At 41.3% G+C, this 21,700-nt stretch overlaps 3 protein-coding genes across 7 annotated transcripts in view; 2 read left to right on the top strand and 1 right to left on the bottom strand.

Annotated features, from left to right (window-relative positions):
- Nucleotides 1-506: 506 nt before the first annotated feature.
- Nucleotides 507-6,510, top strand: casp3a (caspase 3, apoptosis-related cysteine peptidase a). Its single transcript, XM_077524883.1, has 6 exons — nt 507-749; nt 905-1,029; nt 2,387-2,515; nt 3,522-3,697; nt 4,444-4,555; nt 5,451-6,510. The coding sequence occupies exons 1-6, from the start codon at nt 688-690 to the stop codon at nt 5,678-5,680; spliced, it is 834 nt and encodes a 277-aa protein (XP_077381009.1). The 5' UTR covers nt 507-687; the 3' UTR covers nt 5,681-6,510.
- Nucleotides 6,511-6,901: 391 nt separating this feature from the next.
- stox2a (storkhead box 2a) lies at nt 6,902-19,074 on the top strand. 3 transcript variants are annotated; one of them, XM_077525122.1, is made up of 5 exons: nt 6,902-7,423; nt 13,305-13,457; nt 14,128-16,663; nt 17,539-17,759; nt 18,151-19,074. In XM_077525122.1, exons 1-4 carry the CDS (start codon nt 7,084-7,086, stop codon nt 17,744-17,746), a joined length of 3,237 nt encoding a protein of 1,078 aa, XP_077381248.1. In that variant the 5' UTR covers nt 6,902-7,083; the 3' UTR covers nt 17,747-17,759; nt 18,151-19,074. The 3 variants fall into 3 exon arrangements, with proteins under 3 accessions (XP_077381248.1, XP_077381247.1, XP_077381249.1); XM_077525121.1 differs by having other exon boundaries at nt 17,539-19,074; XM_077525123.1 differs by lacking the exon at nt 6,902-7,423 and adding an exon at nt 10,705-11,662 and having other exon boundaries at nt 17,539-19,074.
- Nucleotides 19,075-20,654: 1,580 nt separating this feature from the next.
- The window catches only part of tll1 (tolloid-like 1), a 28,545-nt gene continuing 27,499 nt past the window's right edge, over nt 20,655-21,700 (bottom strand). For all 3 annotated transcript variants that reach the window (XM_077525282.1, XM_077525283.1, XM_077525284.1), the window contains one exon: nt 20,655-21,564. In XM_077525282.1, coding sequence (XP_077381408.1) covers nt 21,430-21,564 — 135 coding nt within the window. In that variant the 3' untranslated portion in view covers nt 20,655-21,429. The remainder of the gene's footprint in view (nt 21,565-21,700) is intronic.

The raw sequence follows: 21,700 nt of genomic DNA, 5'->3' as shown, positions 1-21,700 counted from the left end.
ATACTATTCTGTAAATGAAAAAAATGTTTTTGTAAATGAACTTGCATTAATTTTGAGAGACAATCTGCACATTTTAAAAATGTTAATTAAAAATGAAAAAAATTGTTGTACACTAAAATGACGGACTCAGTAAATATGAAAAACGTAAGCATTTTACAAGACTAAAATTGCAATAAAAGTTATTCAAGGGATTTTGTTAATATGAGAAAAACATTTTTAATGAAAAAGATGCTATTTTAAAACAATTTACAAGCTAAGCTTGTGAGAATAAAATCTAACTTATATTTTAATTTTTTTAGTTTTAAATGTGCATTTTTTTCTTAGTAAAATTCACATTTTATTTTATTTGCAATGTATATGTGAATGTATCCGTTTTATTTATTATTTATTTAGTCACTTTTTAATTTATCAAATGTGTTTTGCTTATTTTATTTATTTATTTTTTTCAATTTACGATACTTTTTAAGTCACCGCTCACAAGGCAAGCGCCTTATCCAAAAACGAGCGCTCCTTTCGGCGTGACGTCACTATCTTTTGTTTACTTGCTAAGCGTTGCTTGCTAGTTTACAGCAGCAGCAGCTCACGAGCTCCCGCCCAGTCTACCTCCTCGACGCCGGTGGCAGACTTCAATTTAATTGCGTAATCACTCAAAGCGGAGTACGTGTGAATATTAATTGTGTAGTAATCATGTCGGCTAACGGGCCCGCTGGAGCTGACTGCACGGACGCGAGAAGAGGCGACGGACAGCCGTGAGTTTACCAACTAGCCGGCGAGCAACCGCTCATGGTTGACGCCGACAAAAGACGCTTAACACACTATGTTGTAGTCGTGCTGTTTATTGTTAATTTGTTTTTATTGATGGACTTTACAAAAAAAATGTGTGTGTGCGTGTGCTTTGTGCCAGGTCCGACAGGTCCATGGATGTGGATGCCCGGCAGGCGCAGTCATACAGTTACAGATACAGTCTCCAGTTCCCTTCCATCGGACAATGTATCATCATCAACAACAAGAACTTTGACAGGAGGACAGGTTTCTAAATTCTATCTAAACGTGTATCTGTAATGGCACAAGTTTGGAGAGCTTTTCACTTCCTGTTTCAAGTATTTTTAAAATAATGGACTGGTTGTGTGTAGTCATTTTACTGAGACATGCAGTTTTGTCGAAAAATAAAATGACACAATTTATAGTTTTATGAGAAAATAAGTAATTTACATTTTAATACTTTGGTAAATTCACAATTTTATGCAACTTTCTCAATTTTACATTGACTATATATATATATATATATATATATATATATGTATATTAAAGGAAAACCGTTTCTATGTTTATGAGAAAGTTTTAATAAAAAAAACTATTAAAAAAAAAGTTACATTCTACAGAATTGTGAGAGGAATTTACAGATATTGTACACTTATTATTTACATTTTTAATATTTAATTTGTATCTTTTTTTATTTTGTTAGTTTTATGTGTATTCTAACTTTTTATTCATTTTATATCTAAAAATATTTACTAATAAAAAAATCTATAGAATAAGTTGCATTTTACAGAATACAATGTGAGAGGAATTTACAAATATTGTACACTTTTTTTATTTACATTTTTAATGTTTAATTTGTATCTTTTTTTATTTACTTATTTTTATGTGTATTCTAACCTTTTATTCATTTTAATTTATATCTAAATATTTACTATTTATTAATCATATATTTATTTTACATTTGTATTTTATTCCTTTTTTTTTTCTTTTTTTTTTTTTTACTGCAAACCAGAACCGTCTTATCTAACTGATTAATCAGCCAGCTGTTATTAGTGCTTTTAAAATCTGCAAAATTAATCTTTTATATACACGTTACAACATAAAATTCAAGATATTCATTCAAAAGATTTTTCTCTCTGTTGTAAAGTGAAACAAATACTATCAAAGTTTTGTAAAACTGTCAATTGTTACGCCTTTAATTAGTGTTCAGGGACCAACAAAGAAGCTATTTTGTTCATTTTATATTTTTGAAATGAATCACCTTATTAGTCGATTGTCGGAATTTTATTATGCCAAACATCAGAATCGGCACAGCATGAAAAAGTCCATATCGGTCGGCGCCCAGTAAACAGCTTTTGTGTACTATTTTATATCAACGTTGTTATTGCCATTTTAGCTGTGAAACTAAAATTCAATTTAAAGAGCCTCGGCTTGACTCTTCATGCTGACGTCGGTCGTCCGGCAGGAAGTGAACGTAACCGCAAGTATTAGTGTCATGTGACGTGGGTCACACCACAACTTCAAGTTCCTCTTCCACTTTTGCTTTTGGAATGAAATCATAAGTGACCATTGATGTGTGTGTTTTTCCAAATCTTTCATTGAAATGTCGTTTTTGATGTCGCAGGCATGAATCAACGCAACGGCACCGACGTGGACGCGGCCAACGCCATGAAAGTGTTCGCCAAGTTGGGTTACAAGTGCAAAATCTACAATGACCAGACAGTGACGCAGATGAAACAGGTTTTAACTGCAGGTGAGCCGCTCCCAAATCCCGTATTACAAGACAAACACAACATTAGGTACACGTGAGCAGTTTAATGGCAGCGCTATAAAGAGCTGTCACATAGGAAATCAGGTCTTAAGTTAGTCATTTCATTAATTTTTTTTTTCATTTCTGATTTTCTTTTATTATTATTATTATTATTATTATTATTATTATTATTATTATTATTTTAATTTTTTAATTAATCAGTTATCAGAATTTCATCCCACCCAGGGTTATTATAGTTTTGGAATTTTTCATTTTAGTTCGTTTTTATTTTGTTTTGAGTTTTTTAAATTTAGTTAGTTTTAATTCGTTTTCAGGATGGTTCTGTTAGTTATTAGTTTTAGTTATTTAATAAATGCCTAGTTTTATTTTAGTTTTAGTTATTTTCAGTATTAGTTTTAGCTGTTTTTTTTTTTTTTTACTATTATTATTATTCTTAATATTATATATATATATATATATTTTTTTTTTTTTATTAATCAGTTATCAGAATTTCATCCCATCCAGGGTTATTATGGTTTTGGAATTTTTTTTAGTTAGTTTTTGTTTCATTTTGAGTTTTATTTTTTGAATTTAGTTAGTTTTAATTAGTTTTCAGGCTGGTTCTGTTAGTTTTTATTTGTTTTAGTTATTTAATAAATGTTTAGTTTCATTTTAGTTTTAGTTAGTTTCAGTTTTAGCTTTAGTTTTTTTTTTTTTTTTTTTTTTTAATGTATTAATTGTGGGCAATATTTAAAAAAACACCATAGGAGCGATGTCATGTGAAGCTGCTTTTCTATTGCTGCGAGATGATGTCACTTCTGTGAAACACTTTCACAGTTAGTTTTAGTTAGTTTTGTAAGCATAAAATTTCAGTTAGTTTTCGTTTTTTTTTAAAAACATTTTTGTTTTTTATTTTATTTCATTAATGAAATTGTTTCTCGACTTGTATTTTGGCTTTTTTCGTTCAGTATTAGTTCACTAAAATAACCTGATCATATTGTTTCGTCAGTGTCCAAGGAGGATCACGGCGGCTGCGCGTCGCTGGCGTGCGTGCTGCTGAGTCACGGCGACGACGGCATCTTCTTCGGCACCGACGGCTCCATCGAGCTCAAATACCTGACCTCGCTTTTCCGCGGGGATCGCTGCAAGACGCTGGTGGGCAAGCCCAAGCTCTTCTTCATACAGGTACTCGGGCTCGTTTGGCACAAAAAGTGAATATGAGTGTGAGAAAATGGAATCATTTTCAAACTAATTTCTAATATTACAAGAAAAAAAATAGAAGTAACTATTAAAAAGATATATATATATATTATGAGAAAAAAATTTAATTTCATGAGAAAAATATTTTTATTGCAACAAAGATCATAATTATTATTTTTTGTGAAATCATTTGAACTCATTTTATTTATTTTATGTTATCTGTAGTATCAGACTTTTATTTTATTTTCTATGGTTATCATCACACTTTTCGTGTTTTTTTTGTTTTGTTTTTTTTTAATGATGAAAGTCACAATTTTTGCATATTTATTTTTTTTTTAAATTTAAAATAAGAATTGGAGAAAAAAAATAAATTCCATAATTTTTGGAGCAAGTTCTGACATATTGTAAGAGAAAAGAAAATAACATAACATGTTTCGTATTATGAATGCTTAGTTTTGCACCAGTTTTATTATAATGATTTTATTGTAATGGTTTTATGTTTTGGACTATTTCTTTTGTACTGATTTTATCATTGTCCTGGATCTTTTTTTGGGGGGGGGGACACGCTACCTGTTAAGCGTCTTTGACTATTCTGAAAAGCACTATACAAAATAAATGTATTATTTATTATTATTATTAACATTTTACAGGAAATACAACAAATGGAGAATAAAGTTGTAATGTAAACAAACGTAATAATGCCGTTTTTGTCCCTCTTCTCTATGGCGAAGGCGTGCAGAGGCACCGAACTGGATGCCGGCATCGAAACGGACAGCGCCGACGACGGCACCACCCGGATCCCCGTCGAGGCGGACTTCCTCTACGCCTACTCCACTGCGCCAGGTCAGGTCTCCTCATCTTGCAGGCGCTGCATGAGTTTTTCTCTTAAATCATTATTCTAAACATAAATAAATAAATAAAAGTATAATAGTTTTAACATGTAAAAATATAAATTTTCAAGGAATCAAATTTATACAATTTATATTTTTTTTATTAATGCAAATAATTATTTGTTGCTTTTTTTACATTTTATTTTAAAGTCATTATTTTTATTTGAGATTGTGAGGAAAAATATGAAGAATTATTTTGACATTATTAGAAAGTCTTTCATTTTACAAGTTTTGCTTGTTTGTTTTACAATATCAGTGTTGCTGTGAGGTATGATTACCACCAGTGGTACGCAAGCCCCCTCTAGTGGCGCAGAGAAGAATCATAACATTAAATGTTCAAACTCTGCCTATGCTACAATAATTAACTTAAAATTGTATTTATTTGATTTAGACTGTATTTGACTATGCGACTGTATTTTTAAGTTGGTCATGATGGTGGTATTTAGTCAGCTAAGTTTTTTTTTGAAGTTGTATTTTGTGTAAATAATAATAATAAAAGTATTAGATAGACCTTTACAGTTTTTTTTCCTAATAAGTCAGAATTTTTACAGAATTATTTTAATTAAGTATTATTGGGGGGAAATAATTAAGAAATGAGAAAAAAAATTATAATTTTACAGCATTTTTTTTTTGTTTACCATTTTGCATTTCTTTTTTTTTATAATAGCTTTTCATTTATTTTTCAGAAGTTAAAGTCAAAATATGATTTTTTTTTTCATGAAATGTTACAAAATAAAAGCTTTGGGGGAGGAATTATGTTACAAGGACTAATTTCAATAACACAAAATGTCCTATTTTGCGTTTTTTATTTTTTATTTTTATTTATTTTTTATTTATCATCCCTGCAGGCTACTACTCGTGGAGGAACACGATGACCGGCTCGTGGTTCATCCAGTCGCTGTGCGAGATGCTGAGCGCACACGGTCACACGCTGGAGCTGCAGCACATCCTGACCCGCGTCAACCACAAGGTGGCGCTGGAGTTCGAGTCGATCTCCGCCGCGCCGGGCTTCGACGCCAAGAAGCAGATCCCGTGCGTCGTGTCCATGCTGACCAAGGAGATGTACTTGGTGCCCTGACGCGCGCGAGCTCTCTCGTTCAGTTCTTTCCAGCTAGCATGCATTTCGTTGGAGTTCGTAGGCATCATTTAGGAGTTTTTTTTTGTTTTTTGTTGTCTTAAGCATTTCATGATAAATGCTCACTTCATTGTGAATTTTCTTGTGTGTTTGCTGTTTACACAATTCAGGGAGTTATGAAGCCACTAGTGTACGCCTTTATGTACAAGCTGGGGCAAAAGTAGACAGACTATTTAAAAATAGCCCAATTAAAATCCTTCCTTCCTGAAATAAGTTTACGTTTCAAGTGTCTACCTACTTTTTGCCTCACCTTCAGCTACCAGAGCATCTATAAACTGAAAAGGCTCAAACATATTTAACTTATAGAATGCTGGTAATGTTGAATAAGCATTTGCTCACGAGTTTGTTTGTTTTTAAGGATGGCCCCTTGAAGGACAACCTAAAATGGCCACCGATAGCAAAATGGCTACCTGCTCCTTATCTCATGGTGCTGACGTTTATGTAAGGCTGATGACGATATGAACCTCATGATATTGTGGGGATGTTGGCGATAAAAATAAACAAACAAAAAAAGTTCCAAAGTTTTAATACGATATTGGCCTTATGTTGTGACATCCATAATGATTAGGCAATCAAACGTGTTGTGTTTTTTATGCACAAGCTTTGTTGTGACTTTTGATACAAATATTCCAATTGAGTTTTATTTTATTTATTTTTTTTAAATGACAGTGGTATTTGATATTTGATTGGATTCACAAATCTTGGAATGTTTGTTTTTAACTGTGACGTGGCGTGACGTAATCTCTTCAAAATAAAAATAAACTTGAGAAACACTGTTACCTATCATCCCTATAAACGAGCAGTGAACATTGTTAAGTCTTCTTATTTTGTAAAAGAGATGGCTTAAATTAATTAATAGATCATTTATTTTTAAAACACCGCCTAGTTTCCGTTTAATTTGTACTAAATTTTGGACTTGATCCATGAGACGTTTAAGTACAGGCGGACTTTTACATTAACTCAAAAGTATACCGTGCTCAACCCCGTTTAGATTTTAAAAAAATTATTTATTTTGTAATAGCGCGAAGTCCGACTATTTAAATGTTTTAAACCTAAAATATTACATTTTTGCCGCTTGTTTTGACGCCTCTTCAGGCAAGCGTCGAGAAGTTTCCGAGCATTTATTGAACGCAACTATCCCTACACTTGCCCGCTCTACAAACTTGGTTTAAAATGCACTAGCGGTGGCACAAGCTAGTTGGTCTTTTTTTTTTTTTTCCCCCTTAAAATTCAACTTAAATATTCTCCGCAAACAGCTTAAATTTGTTTTGAAGAAACTTGTAAAAAAGTTTTGACAGAATGGAGCTGTTTCGGAGCCGTGTTTGTGACCGTGAACTTCGGTGACGATGGAGGAGAAAGTGCTCGGCATCGCCCCGCACTCGCTGGCCGTGGTGCTGTCGAGGTTGAGCGGCCACTGTGAAGACGAGACCTCGGTCCCGTCGCCGGTGCCGGTGCCGGTGCCCGTGCCGGCGGGCTACCAGGTGTTTGCGGACTTCAAGGCCACCAACATGCGACATTTCTGGAACCAGGCGCTCACCCGGGCCCTGGCGGAGGTCTTCTTCCTGGGCTGGCTCGACGAGCATGTGCTGCTCATCCGAGGCCGCGAAGATCACCTCCAAGTGCTCAGGAACGGATGGACAAGAAGGACCCTGAAGGCACCGCCGGGCTTTCACATCAGCTCCATAGGTTGGTCCTTTCTTCAACACTAGTTATCAATTCACACTATTATTATTATTATTATTATTATTATTATTATTATTATTATTACGAATTTATGTGTCATCCTCAATGTGTGTGTGTGTGTGTTTTTTTTAAAGCTTATTTAACTCATTCACTCGCAGCCATTTTCACTGAAGCAACCCCCTTCGCTCCTGGCTGAATTTACTCGATTTTGACTGATTTTGTAAGGCCCACAGAATATTATGTACTATTGATATAAAAACATGGAATTTACGAAAATAAAGACTAGAGTCTATTCTTTCAACAGGAAAAAAATATTTTTGTATCATGAGAACTTAGCTAATATTCACATTCCTGGTGAAAACAGTGTCAAAAACAGCTTGTTGCAACGTTGCCCTGGCTGATCTCTTATACTCTGCCACCACCTACTGGCCATTTTTGTAGTTACTACCATTGCTTTTAGCCACCTCTTTATGTCAGAAGCTACATCAAAGTCTTCTTTGTGCTCTTGCATTAAAAAACAAAACAAAAAACAAAGAAAAGAAAAGTTTTTGGGAGTGAAGTTTTTTGTATCACCAACCTCCCCACAATATTGTGATAATTATCGTATCGTGACCTTCATATCGTGATATTGTATCGTGATGTTTGGATATCATTACATCCGTCGTCCCACGTCTTAAAAAATTAGCTAAATTTGTACAAAAATACTGATGCACTGAACTGATCAAAGTATGATATTGTTATATATATATATATCGATAACTGATATAACAGATATTAATATGTACCGTCGTTGCTTGTCTAATAATCAATTATCTCACAAGCAGTTTAGCGTTTCCTGCATGTTAGTATGAATGAATTCCTTTGGAAAGCTAACTTGATTTTGTTGTTGTTGGTTCTCTATGTATCGATTATGTTACAAGAAATTTCTCGTTTATCACCCTCGCTAATTTCGGTTTGAAAAGCGAGTTGGATTCATACAAAAGTATTGTTTCAGTGTCGTGATACGATTTGATGTCCCACTGCAATTTCCCACCGCTTCTTTAAACTAGCGGATAAAAGTTGTGTGTTTTCTGTCAAAAGGTTTTAAGCAGCGACCGTTAAATCCCATTAGTTGGGGGTCTTGGTATCCGTTGGCTACACAATTGGGGCAGCAGGAAGGAAAAGCATTTTTTTTTTTTTTTTTTTTTTTTTTTTTGTTCCTGAAAAGTGCCGGTGAATTCCCAGCGTTAGGCGCCTGGAAGGAAAGGGAGCGTCCCGGCACAGAATGACGGGAAACGTTTGTCAAATCAGGAATGTTTTCCTATACTTTCTACATTATGAGGTTTACATGATGCGTTGTAAAGCTCCCACTAGAGGGCAGAAAGGCTCGAACTGCACAGCGGTGCCTTGAGATACGAGTGGCCCGACTTGAGTTTTTCATGCTATGAGCCTTTATGATGAGAGCAAGTAGTAAACAATTTGTCAAAATGAGGCTTCCAGCTGTTTTATGCCACTCTCACGTGATGTTTACTGTCAAACTAAGCAAACTTACCACCTTGTCTATTGAAACAGCCGAACAACTGCCCCAAAAAAGTCGCTGCAAGCTTAATGCTAAGGCTAAATAGCATCTATGTTGCGGTGCTTTAAAACCCTTTAAGCAACCAACTGAACACAAATGGTTCATGTTAACTCATTTGCTCCCAAAAACATATAAACACATTCCATTTTAAATATTGCCATGGTCCCAAAAACGTATTTATAAGGTTTTTTTTGTTTGTTTTTTATGCTAGAGCATATAGAAGGCTTTGATGCAGCTTCTGACCTGAAGAGGGCACTTAAAGCAATGGCATTTATTACAAAAAACGTCCAGCAGGTGGCATCAGAGTATAAGAGATCAACCAGGGCCATGTTGCAACAAGCTGTTTTCCCCAGTGTTTTCAACAGGTTTGTGAATAATGATGAAACTTAGCTATATTCTAATGCTAATTGCTGCAATGCAAAACGGAAACAGATAGAAATGTATACTTTTTTTTTCCTGATGAAAGAAGAGACTCTAATCTTTCTTTTGGTAGGTTCCATATTTTTTTTGTAGCCATAGAACACAATATTCTTTGGACCTTGCAAAATTAGTCAAAATTCAGTAAAACAGCCAGGAAAAACAGTGAAAATGGCTGCGAGTGAATGAGTAGGTAGAAAATATTTCATTTTCAATGGACCTAATCTACGCACTTTTTGTAAAGATTGCAATTTTTTTTTAAATAAAAACGTTAAAGACACTTGAGCGTAGAGAACAAAGCGTAAATATCGAAAACAATTTTGAGTCATCAATGAATTCACCCGGCATATGTTTTGTCGTAAACATCACGTCTAATGTGCATGTTTTCATAAAAACACCAAAGGCGTTTCAATATTTTCTCATAATATTGAGCCTGGTGTAAACATCAGAGTTTTGAATCTTCAATGAACCGAGCCAACATCGTTTTTTGTAACCGTTGAGCCTAATGTAGGCTGTTATTTTTAAAAACATGAAATGACACCGACACACTTTCTGTAAATATTGTAAGTAAACTAAACTATCCGAGCCAACACGGATTTGAACACAGAACCGCCCACGGCAACATTGTCAACCGCTTGTGCTGCCTATGCTTACCTATGAAGTGAATACCAATGAAGCCAAATCAATAAAACAGTCACATGACGTATGACATCTTCCCCGGCTCCTATTGTGAGCGACTGCCACTTTAAGAAGGATTTTGGGGGGGGGGGGGGTACTTCGGTGGGTGTTCAACGAGGTAACAGCTATGAGCTCATCGGCTTGCGTCGTCATGGCAACAAAGGCTGTTGCAGCACTACTGAGGAATAAAATGGCTGGCGAGCTAGTCCCCCCCCCCCCCCCCCCCCTTCCCTTTTCCTCCTCATCTTTTTCTCTTCTTTAGTGTCACTGAACTGGGGCAGATTGGTTGTGACACCACAAGATGCCCCCCCCACCCCCACTACACACGTGCCATTTTGTGGCCACCTCCTCATAAAAGTCACCAAGGTGAAGATGCAGTAAACTGACTTCATCCATTTTATTCTTTATTTATTTTTATTTTATTTTATTTTTTCAAGTGATCTCGCACCCAGACGCATGCTCTCACTCACACACCCTTCCTGGAGGTGCTGGGAGCAGCTGCAGCATTAGCGGCGGGAAGAGGAGCCGTTGACTGGAGTTTGCCTCCCCCCCCCACCCCCAACCCCGCACCCGCCCTCCCCGACTCTCTCACACACAACACCCCCCCCCCCCCTCACGCCCCCTCCCCTCCACCCACCCACCCCTGCGTTAATGAATGGATGCTACGGTTAACGGATCGCCGCCGCCGCCGCCATCGAGGCTGGATGTCTATTCTTGACTTGATTTTTCCCCTCCTTCCTATGCTCTCCCGTTTTTGGCTGTGTTATCTCCCTCCCCGCCCTTTACTCGTGTTTGTCAGCGGTGGAGAAAGAAAAAAAGAAGGACGACGGGGGTGTCTCGGTGTGTGTGTGCGGCGGCGCTCGACGGGGATAAAGATGGAGGTGAACGTGGCGTCCCCGCCGCTCGGCGTACTACCGTTGGGCTGAATGCAGGAGCTTTGATTTGGATGCAGGTGTTTTTTTGGTTTTGTTTTGTTTTTTCCTGACTTCATTTCCGGACGACGTTGAGCTATTGTCGGGCCTCGATGGGAAAAGAACAATCCTGAAAACGACACCCCCCCCCAAACCCCTCCACCCTTTCTCTTTTTATTAGATTTAACCCCGTGTCACCTCCCACCTTCCCTCAGCACCCCCCCCCCCCCCTCCCCGTCACCCCCCCGCATCGGAGCGTAATGTGCCTCCCCACGCATGCAAATGGTGGCCGGGTGATGCCTCCCGGGAGGGAGCCCGCCGCGAGCCGCCGTCGCCGCCGACACCGCGCCGCCGTTCGTCAATGAGACGCACGCCGCTTCTCCTTCCTGCCATGTCCGGTGTGCCATCGCTCTAGCGGGACGCTCGGTACCCCATGCGGGGGAGGCGCTGAGCCCCTGAGGTTGGTCCACCTCCCCCCTGCCCTCCTTCAACACCCCCCCCCCCCCCCCCCCCACCCCCTCTCCCCTAAAATAAACAAGGGGGTCACGATGAAGAAGAACCGCAACGTGCGGCGGGCCTGGGCCGGCTCGGAGAAAGACATCCGTGTGCAGAAGCAGCACCTTCCTCCCCCTCCTCCTCCCCATTTCTCGCCGTCCCCGCCGAGTTTTCGGGCGTCAGGTGAGTGGTGCGAGTGACCGAGAGAGGAAAACAAAAAATTCCATTCACCATGCACTCCAAAAACAAGCTCAATGAAAAATACTGAAACAAAATAATCGACCTAAAGAACAGGAAATTTTCACTTGGAAAACATAGCTTGAACTCGTGTGTAGCCTGCTAACTGTGTGCTACACTGGGCTGAAAAAAAAACAAGAAGTAATACAACTATTTGGATAATCGATTAATTAAGAGACCTTGTTTAACTTCAAATTGTACACATTTCGTGCCTCTTATCAGTATTCTCGGAAGCAGACTGATTAGTGATTATCTTTGAGTTTTTTGGGGGTTTTTTCCAAAATAAGAAATTTGCAAACATCTACTTTTACTTTGGAAAACAACGATCAACATTTTTGCAGATTTTCCGACGTGTTCTGGACCAGACCAATAATTAAATGATGATCAGTTTATTTTATGCAAGTTCCTGCACTGTCAGTTTGAAATGATGTCCTGTTTTTGAATAAAGGAATGGAATTTTAAGAATTTTGTTTATCCTATTTATAGATTAATGTAAAAAAAAAAAATCAACCGAATAATCAATTATTGAAATATTAGTTAATTTCAGCCCTGCTTGTAAACAAAAAAAAACGCCGCCGAAATCCGAACTCTGTTCAATACTACAAAAAGTGGAAAATTCTTTATTAAAGGAATTAAATGAAAGATATATTTCCTAATTCACTCAAAATAATCTGCCTGAAAAACACCAACCAAGTGAAATCAAGTACATTTACTGCTATTGTACTTCTTATCGCCATATCGAGTTACAAGGACTCACTCTGAGAGCACACGCTTGCTCACCATACATACCACCACCCGCACAGATCCAGCAGTTTTGTTTTGTTTTTGCACTATTTTTGGTTACCTTTTGACTACCTGTTTTGACCCTTGCAACTGTGCAACTATATTAAAACTGTGCAGTATATCTATGTATTTGTAGTTATAGGATTTTCCTCATCACAAATGAAATGTCCAAAAAAAAAAAAAAAAGATAAGATGTTTAAGGAATAAAATGCTAAAATGCTTGATGCAAGAGAAATGCTTTTGCACAAAAACCGCCCGGTAAGAAGAAATCTTAGAAGGAAAAAGCATGCCTATCTTGCCTTGACCTGAGATATTTAATCTTGGTTCGATTTGTAGTGCGTACACTTCTACAAAAGAGCCTAAGAAGAGCATTATTGTGCACCCCTCATAAAAGCTCTTGGTGTTTACTCCAAAGTGTGCACGTGAGCTATGTTGCTTGAGATGAGGTGATTACGTCATGGCGTTGCTCCACTGACCGTCCAGCGCGGTGTCGTGTGAGGTGGTATAGTCGGGGTGGGGGGGTTACGTGGTGCGTTAGTGATGCCACGCCGAAGCCTGCTCAACTTGACAAAGGCGACGGCACGTGGCGCATGTGTGCCAAGTTCTCATTGTCGAATGTTGCCGCAGCAGCTCACACACACAAACAGGAAGATGAGAGAGGAGAGAGAGAGTGTGAAACAGAGAGAGAGGACGAGGTGGAGCTAGAACCGTTTGACCATTACGTCATCGCTTCTCTCACTCACCGAGCCATTCTTTTCCTTTCTCTCTCTCTCGCTCGCTCGCTCGCTCGCTCTCTCTCTCGCAGGTGACGTGTCGCCCATCAGCATGTCGCCCATCAGCCAGTCACAGTTCATCCCGCTGGGCGAGATCCTGTGCCTGGCCATCTCGGCCATGAACGCCGCGCACAAGCCCGTCAGCCAGGAGGCTCTGGTGGAGCACCTCACTGCCAGCTTCCCAGGTAAGCTGCTACCGCAGACTCTCATCAAGTCCGTTGTTTTTATTGTCTGTTTGTTCAGGCTTAGAATATTGTATAGTCAGGAAATCGTGAAATTACAATAGTACCAAACCAGAGAAGTGCTGTAGGCCCAAGACTGGTTGGCAGTCCTTTGCTTATAATGCGAGTGTGATGAAGTCTGATGCATTTTCTGTAGCGTTAGTCCTCATCTGGGTCACGGCTAACTAGAGTCTAGAGTTACACTTGCTCAACTTGGTATTTTAAATCACGCAACAATAGTCCACGAGTAAAGGTGGAGCCCAGCTGGTTGTTAGCTACAATGAACTCAGTCAATAACTTCCTGTCCACTGCGTGCAATTGCAAAAATGGCCCGTGTAGAAACATGGACGGCGGCGCAAACATGTTCGGCGGAGCTTTGAGGCAGAAAATATAAGTCGAACTATTTTTAAGTTGACTTATCCGACTTGGTCGACTTTTTTTTTTCCCGAGTATTGGAGTAGCTTTAAACACAATGGACACAACCAGTCCAGAGTCTACCCCATTTCTCTCGCCAAAAGTCAGCTTAGGACAGGCTCCAACTAACCCACGACTCAAATGAAGAAAATGTAGTGAAAGATGCTTTGAGAGCTACTTTTTTTTTTTTTTTCTTACATATTGTGTGTTTTCATTGAAGGCGTGCCGACACCCAGCTTGGAGGTTCTGCGACACACCCTCAACATGCTGGTGCGAGAAAGAAAGATCTACCCGACTCCAGAGGGCTACTTCATCGTCACACCTCAGACCTACTTCATCACGCCGTCCCTCATCCGAAGCAACAACAAGTGGTACCACCTGGACGACCGGCTGCAGGAGCGACAGGCGCACCCGCAACCACAACCTCAGCAGTGTACTTCGCCCAAGTCGGGGAACGTCACGCCATCCACGCCCGGTTGCCTGTCGGAGAGGACGTCCCGCAAGAATCACAATGACTCGTACAATTCCCGACGCGAGGAGCCGCCCAGGCGTCAGAGTAAGACACCAAAGGAGCAGCAGAAGGCCGACCCCCAACCGAGTAAGACCCCCAAGGACCATGGCGGTGGCGGCGAACCTACGGCGAGCAAGGAGCACCGAGGAGAACCGCCGTCCTACCCCTACCCGCCTCCTCTCCCGTCCCCACCTGCCCAGCAAGCACCCCAAGATCCGGCGGACAAAAGCAAAAGCGTCACTTCGTTCCCTTACAAAACGGACACCCTGACCAAAAAGAAAGAGGGGAGCGGAAGCAGCGAGAAACAATCCAAGCGGTTCGGTCTTCGGCTTTTTCGCCTGAGCTTCAAGAAGGACAAGATGAGGCAGCTGGCCACTTTCTCGGCGCAGTTTCCGCCGGAGGAGTGGCCGCTGCGCGACGAGGACGTGCCTGCCGCGCCCATCCCCCGCGAGATCGAGATGGAGATCATCCGGCGTATCAACCCCGACCTGACGGTAGAGAACGTGGCGCGGCACACGGCCGTGATGAAGCGGCTGGAGGAAGAGCGCACGCAGAAACACAAGGCGGGGTCGTCGGCGCAGCACAGCGCCCGCAGCCGACGGGGTCGTGGCCACCGGCGAGCCCCGCACGGTAAGTCTCGCTCGCACAGCAAGCCGCGGACCTCCCGGGGGGAGCCTTCAGAGGGTTCGAACTGGGATCTTCTTTTCATGGAAAGGGATTACCGTTTCTTCAGCCACTCGTTGGTGCGTTCCCCTCGGGAGGCCATGTACACCCTGGAGCGGCGGCGGAGCGGCGGTGCCACGTACCTCGTCCACAGCAACCCTAACATCACGGAGTCGTGCTGCCCCGTCACGCCTGAGTGGGACGTGTCCGGGGAGCTCGCCAAGAGGAGGACAGAGATGCCCTTTCCCGAGCCCTCTCGGGGAACGTGCCAGTCCAGGGTGCAGAGGAGTCACAGTCACAATCAGGACCGTAAGTCGCGTCACGACCGGTCAGACCAAGCGAAGGAGCGGTCGCGGTCCATGGACAACTCCCTTAAAGGGCCGTCGCTGGGCCCGCCAGAAGACTTTGAGGCCGGGCCGGACGAGCGTGGCCACTACTACACGGACGACGGCACCCTGCGCGCCACGCAGAAGTCGGGCCACTACTCAAGGATCATGTTCTCTGCTGCTAAGTTCCACTCGGATTTCAATGTGCCTGATTTGGGGAAAGGGAGCGTGGACGAGTTAAGGGTCCGCAGTACGATGGAGAGGAACAAGAGCAGAGACAGCCTGCCGACGTACAATGAGCTCATGGGACTTTCTCCAAAGCCCTCAGCGGACGAGTACTTCCAGTGCAATACGTCAAACGAAACAATCCTAACTGCCCCCTCGCCTCAGGCAAAATCAGAATATGACACGTTAACCTCATCAGGAGGACGCCGAAAGGGCTCTCCGGCAGACCGCCAAACGCCTCACCTCACCTCGCCGCACAAGATGGAGTACAAGGAGGACTTGTCGGCGGCAAAGGGACAAAACGGCGGCAGCGGCTCCGTGCGACTGACGCCCAGCCAGACGCCGGAGCCGGCGCAGAGCGCCCGCCTGACACCGCACCAACACAACGTGGACCCCGGAGGGGGCGGCGGCGGCGGAAGCATGTCCATCAAGAGGAAGGAGATCTTCAGCAAGGACACCTTGTTCAAACCGCCACACAATGCCTTGTCCGCAGGCTACGCGGACAGCAGTTACACCAAGTCTGGCACATTGCGGAAAGCCTCGCACGCCAAATCAACAGAGGCCCTTGACAATCCTGAGCCCCAGCAGCCTTCCAATTCAGCCACTTCCTCGGCCTCGCCTGCGCTGTTACAGGGCTGCTTAGAGCCAACCGTCCCACCCGCCTCCTTTGACTACTACAACGTCTCGGACGTCGAGGATGACGAGGAGGCGGAGGAGGACCCGCACAAAGAGTTGGCCAAGGCAGAGGATGGCAAGGACCATCGAGAAGCGGGTGGTAACGGCGGGGGCAGTGGCACTGGTGGAGGCGGCGTTGTGGGCGGCGGCGGTTGCGGCGGCGGGGAGGGAACCATAAAGTGGCTACTGCAGCGGGAGAAGGATCATGATCTGCAGCGCAAACTGGAGACCAATCTGACCTTACTCAGCCCCAAGGAGACGGAGAACAGCGGCAGCCAGAAGTCGGCCCACTCGGCGCGCTTGGACAGCATGGACAGTAGCAGCGTTACGGTGGACAGCGGATTCAACTCACCGAGGTACGACCCCAGCATCCATCGCTTCTGTTTCCCTAGACCTTGGTTGGTTGGTTGGTTTTTAAACCCCTTGTACATTGACCATCTAAGCCAGTGGTGGGCAAACTTTTTCATTTTAGTTTTTATTTTATTTTCAGGTTTTTTTTTTTTTTTAATTTAGTTAGTTTTTTTATTATTAGTTTTAGTTCTTTAATAAATGCTTAGTTTTAGTTTAATTTGTTTCAGTATTAGTTTTAGTTTTTTTTTTATGTGTATTACTTGTGCACAATATTTAAAAAACACCATGGGCTTTGGTTTGTATCAAAATTAATCTACTAAAAATCACATTTAAAATCATCCCAAAGGCTCATGCATTAAATTAATTACCAAAGACTAAAACAAAGGACGTTTTCTATAATTATAGTTAGTTTTAGTTAGTTTTGTAAACATAAAATGCAGTTTCAGTTAGTTTTCTTTTTTTAAAAAGCATCTTCGTTTTTATTTTATTTCGTTAACAAAATTATTTTTTGAATTAGAATTTTTTCGTTAGTTTTAGTGAACTAAAATAACCTTTAATAGCGCCTGTGTTTTTCTACACCCTCCCTTCTTACTTTGACCATCTCCAAACATTTTTGTTTGTATTTTATTTGGACTGAGTCAAATGCCATTTTTAGCACATGTCGCGGGCCACTGAAAAATGGACGGCGGGCCGCAAATCGCCCCCGGGCCATATATTTGGCCTGAACTAAACAATTGTGGGTAGTGTGCGACAACAGTCGAAGCACTCGGTGATGCAGCATGTGGCTCATTATCCAACGTTTATTATCTCACTACGTTCCAAATCGACAATTGTGTGTAGCTTGAAGTTTCCACTAAAAGTCTCGTCTCGCTTCATCCAGGACGCGCGAGAGCCTGGCGTCCAACACGTCCAGCATCGTGGAGAGCAATAGGCGCCAGAACCCGGCGCTGAGCCCCGGGCACCACGTGGGCCCGGGCGGCGCGGGGCTGCCCTTCAGCTTCCGCGCCATCCCCGAGCCGCCCGCCCCGCCGCAGCCCGACAAACTCCAGAAGCCCGCCAACTGCCTGGCCTCCATCACCAGCGTGTAAGACGCCGCGTCAAGTAAGCCAGGGGAGTGCTTTGACTACTTTTCTTTTTGTTTTTATTTTGTTTTTCCCTTCTGGTGTCTCACACATTCACACACCTTTGGGACTCCTGAGATTCTTACTGGGACTGTTACAAACAAACAAAAAACAAAACAGGCATGGCTTCTAAGAGACTGTTGTTCCCACAGCTTCAACAAGAACCTGACTGCAAAAAAAAAAAGAAAAAAAAATCAAATAATGTAATAATAATAAGGAAAGACCAGAAGACTTAACAGAAGACTTTTTGGTGACTTATATGGAGATTTACCGCCGGTATTGGAAAGTAGTAGAGTATAGCATACAAGTAACATTTGGGAGCTTTTTCTATCGCCTCATGTCCGATTCAGTGTTCTTCTTCCCGAACAAAGGCTCAACGGGTCAGCACAATGTGGAGACCACCACAAGAAGAAGAAGAAGAAGAAGAAGAAAATGCGGGGAAAGGAAGAGATTATACCGACATAAATCAGCTCCGGTTTGTGTGGCGCAATGCAAACGATGTAATGTATACTCCATACTTTTGATATCCTAATTATTATAATGGTGGTATTAAAGATGCTATGTGACCAAAAAAAAAAGCAGGTTTGGACAAAATGGCCTCCGTCCTTTTACACTTGACATTTCTTTTTTTGTTCATTAGCAGAAGAATTGTTTTCAAGTACCCCAAGGTGCTCTCGCCAAAAGGTCAGCTGGGATACAATGTAGTTCGCTGCGACCGTCATGAGGACAAGCGCGATAGAAAATGACGTAATTTGAACCCGCTTTTGCTGCATTCGAGGATGGTCAGAAGTCGGATACATCCCAGTTGGTTTTTCCCAGTTCCGACCTGAAAGCGTTCGAGGCGAACGTAAACAACCAAAATGGCGGATAGTGATAAATAGTTTTTTAATTTGGTCCTCAAAACTCATTTTGACCCCCAGAAAACGTACCTTTTTTCAATTTTGCTTCATTTATAATTTTAATCTTATTTCATAAGCATATAATTTCATGCAGGGAGATAGCAGCAATACTGTCATGTACATGCGTTACTTGAGCTTTGTCAGATATTTATGAATGAAGAAAGCTATCTAGTTTTATACTCGAGTAAATTGTGTTTTGCCATTCAGAGTGACGTCACATTGTAGTCTGCCGGTGAAGTCGGGATCCTTTTTTTTTTTTTTTCTTCCGACTTCGCATGTGGAATTTCCGAGTTCAAGGGGGCGTTCCCATACACACTTCCTGGTTTGAACTCGGAAAAGTCCGACTTCCGACCCAAAAAAATTAAAAATAAATCTGAATTGCACAGGTCTACCTAATATTGTGACTGGTGAGTGTTTCAATCAAAAATATTTTTCTGCATAGCGTACTGTATGCATAAAGCATGTTATCTTTCTTATTAGAGAAACCTCTTTTGCGCTTGAATGGGAAAAAGAATTGCAGGACTGCGGATGGACAACAGGTGGAGGTAAAGAGCCGAAGACAGTTTTTTTTTTTTAAAGGCACTTACGGAAAAGACCACTAATCGTCTCTTATTCATTTCTATTTATAGTTATATGTTGGAATTTAAAAAAAAAGAACGTTGTGGTTTTTTTTTTATATAATTTTGATATTTTCATGATTTATTTATTTATTTTTTTGCCCGTTCTTGGCTTTTTGGGGTGTGAGAAAACCGCACGACTTCGGACGTCCATTTTGGCTCTACAATGGCTCATTGGGCCAAAAAAAAAAAAAGGTAAGTCGTACATTGGCAGCTCTTTTCGACCTGTGAGTACTTTAATGATGCAGAGAACGTGTAGGACATGTCAGCGTCACAGACACAGACATAGATTCTTAATAATAATAATATTTATAATAATAAAACACATTGGTTAGGGATCTTCTCGAGCTTGGCACGTAGGGGCGATTTGTCGTCATTCCAGTTCAAAACATTTTACATAAACACACACGTTATATATCATCTATAACACTCTGATGCAGGAAGGGAATGTGCGTGATAATTGTACATGAATACGTTTGAATGAACAGCTACGAAATGACACGAAGAAGTATTAGGGCCACACTAAATAAAATACTTCCAGAAAAAAGTAACAATCTTAGTCAATTCAGTCGAATTTTTAGAGATTAATGTCCTTATGTTAATGAAGTTGCTTTTTTTAGAGAGACAAATTTGAGTCATGAAGGGAATAAATCTGATTTTTTTTCCCTCAAATTTTTTTAAATCTAACTAATAGTAAAAAAGCCTGATTTAATTAATTATGTGGAATAAATTGTCATATTTAGGGGAAATAAATTATGTCCTCATTCTGAAAAATACTTTAATTCCTGTAGTCTTTTTTTTTTTTTTTTTTTACACTGTTGCCCTAATACTTCTTAGATACTATACATCCAATCATTTATTTCATTTTTTTTCCTTGTCTATTTTAATGCCCCAAAGCATTTAAAGATGAAAACATGACACACCAAACAAAGCATCCACGTAGTACTAAGGCAATAAAGTAGTTCCACAGGACTAGTGCTGTCCATCATGTCCGTCCCTGTAGCACCAATGGGAACGTCTCCTTGCCCGTCGTGCCCACAGATATTCCCTTTCTGATATCCACCAGACGAAAAAAAAAAAAAAATGATGCATTGGAAGCATTGAATGAAAGGGTTCAATTAGTCCGTTTGCAACCTCTAAAATGTGAATTCTGCTACGTTTTCATTGCACTTAGTTTTTAGTTAATATGATTATGCACAAATACATACTGGAACAGAGAAACTATTACATTTAGTTATGTCATAATTTCTTTTGACCGCTTGCAAGGAGGTTCAGTGGGGCAGTGACCCACCAGATCCAGCAGATGGGGCTGTGGCACCATCATTGTAATGTGCATTCCCACCACCCACGGAAATTCAGTTTTGTTTTGTTTTGTTTTTTGGCCCACCTTTTTTACTGTAACGACAGTAACCTGCCAGATTTTTTTGTCACTTTTTTTGGCCTTTATTTGAGCTGTTATAGGCTTCTTAAATTGGGGCAAAGTTGGACAGTGACCCACCATATTTCCTTTCCCACTTTTTTCACCATTATAGTCCCCTTGCATTGAGGACAAAGAGGTGCAATGGCCAACCATCCCCCACCCACGACCACCACTTTTTTTTTCTATAACAGTCTGCTTACATCAGGGGCAAGTGTCCCACCAGAGCAAATACAGCAGTGCTGAAAAAAAAAAATGTTGGCAGTTTACAATGCACATTACCACCACCTACAGGGGTGGAGTTGAACTGCACTGCCAGTCAAGCAGAAACATGTTCTGTTTTTCAGGTTGCTTTTCCTTGATGGAGGTCTGATATTTTTTTTGTATGTATCTTTTCTCTGTACACTTTAACGTCAACAAAAAACATCCAAAGCCATTTTGGAGGTGGTAAATGGTGGTGGTGGGGAAACAAAAATAAAATCAACAGTCTTGCAATAATCTGTACAGTTCAAGAATGGAGGATGCGTAAATGCTCGATGCATTTTCCATTTTTTTAAGGTTCCTTAGCGCAGTCGCAGTTTGCCACTGCCAGTCCCGCATCCGACGAGCAGCTTTGACGTCCGCGACCAAACGTCCGGAATTCTCTATGTAATTCTACCCTGGAGTTTTTCCTGGGGGAGGTATCTCCATCCACGGGACGAGGAGGTTTTCGGGAGGTCATTTCCTGGTGTGAAGACTTTCCTGGAACTTGGTGCTGGAGTAGCGGATGTGGAAGCCCTTCTTGCTGATGGTGTCGTCGCTATGGAAACGGATCAGCAAGGCGTCGCTGGGCGAGTAGATTCCTTCCCTGGGCTGACGGGAGGGAAAACATTGTCCCTCGTTAACGCAAGTTTGAAATGAATTAATGTTGTGAAATAGACACCGTTTCACAATTTGTCACCAGAGTTGAATAAATTGTAATCTAATTCTTTTCCGTGTGCTTTCTTAC

Source organism: Festucalex cinctus, chromosome 6, assembly GCF_051991245.1.
Source record: "Festucalex cinctus isolate MCC-2025b chromosome 6, RoL_Fcin_1.0, whole genome shotgun sequence".
NCBI classification, from domain to species: Eukaryota; Metazoa; Chordata; class Actinopteri; order Syngnathiformes; family Syngnathidae; genus Festucalex; species Festucalex cinctus.
This window is presented reverse-complemented; position numbering and strand designations above follow the sequence as displayed.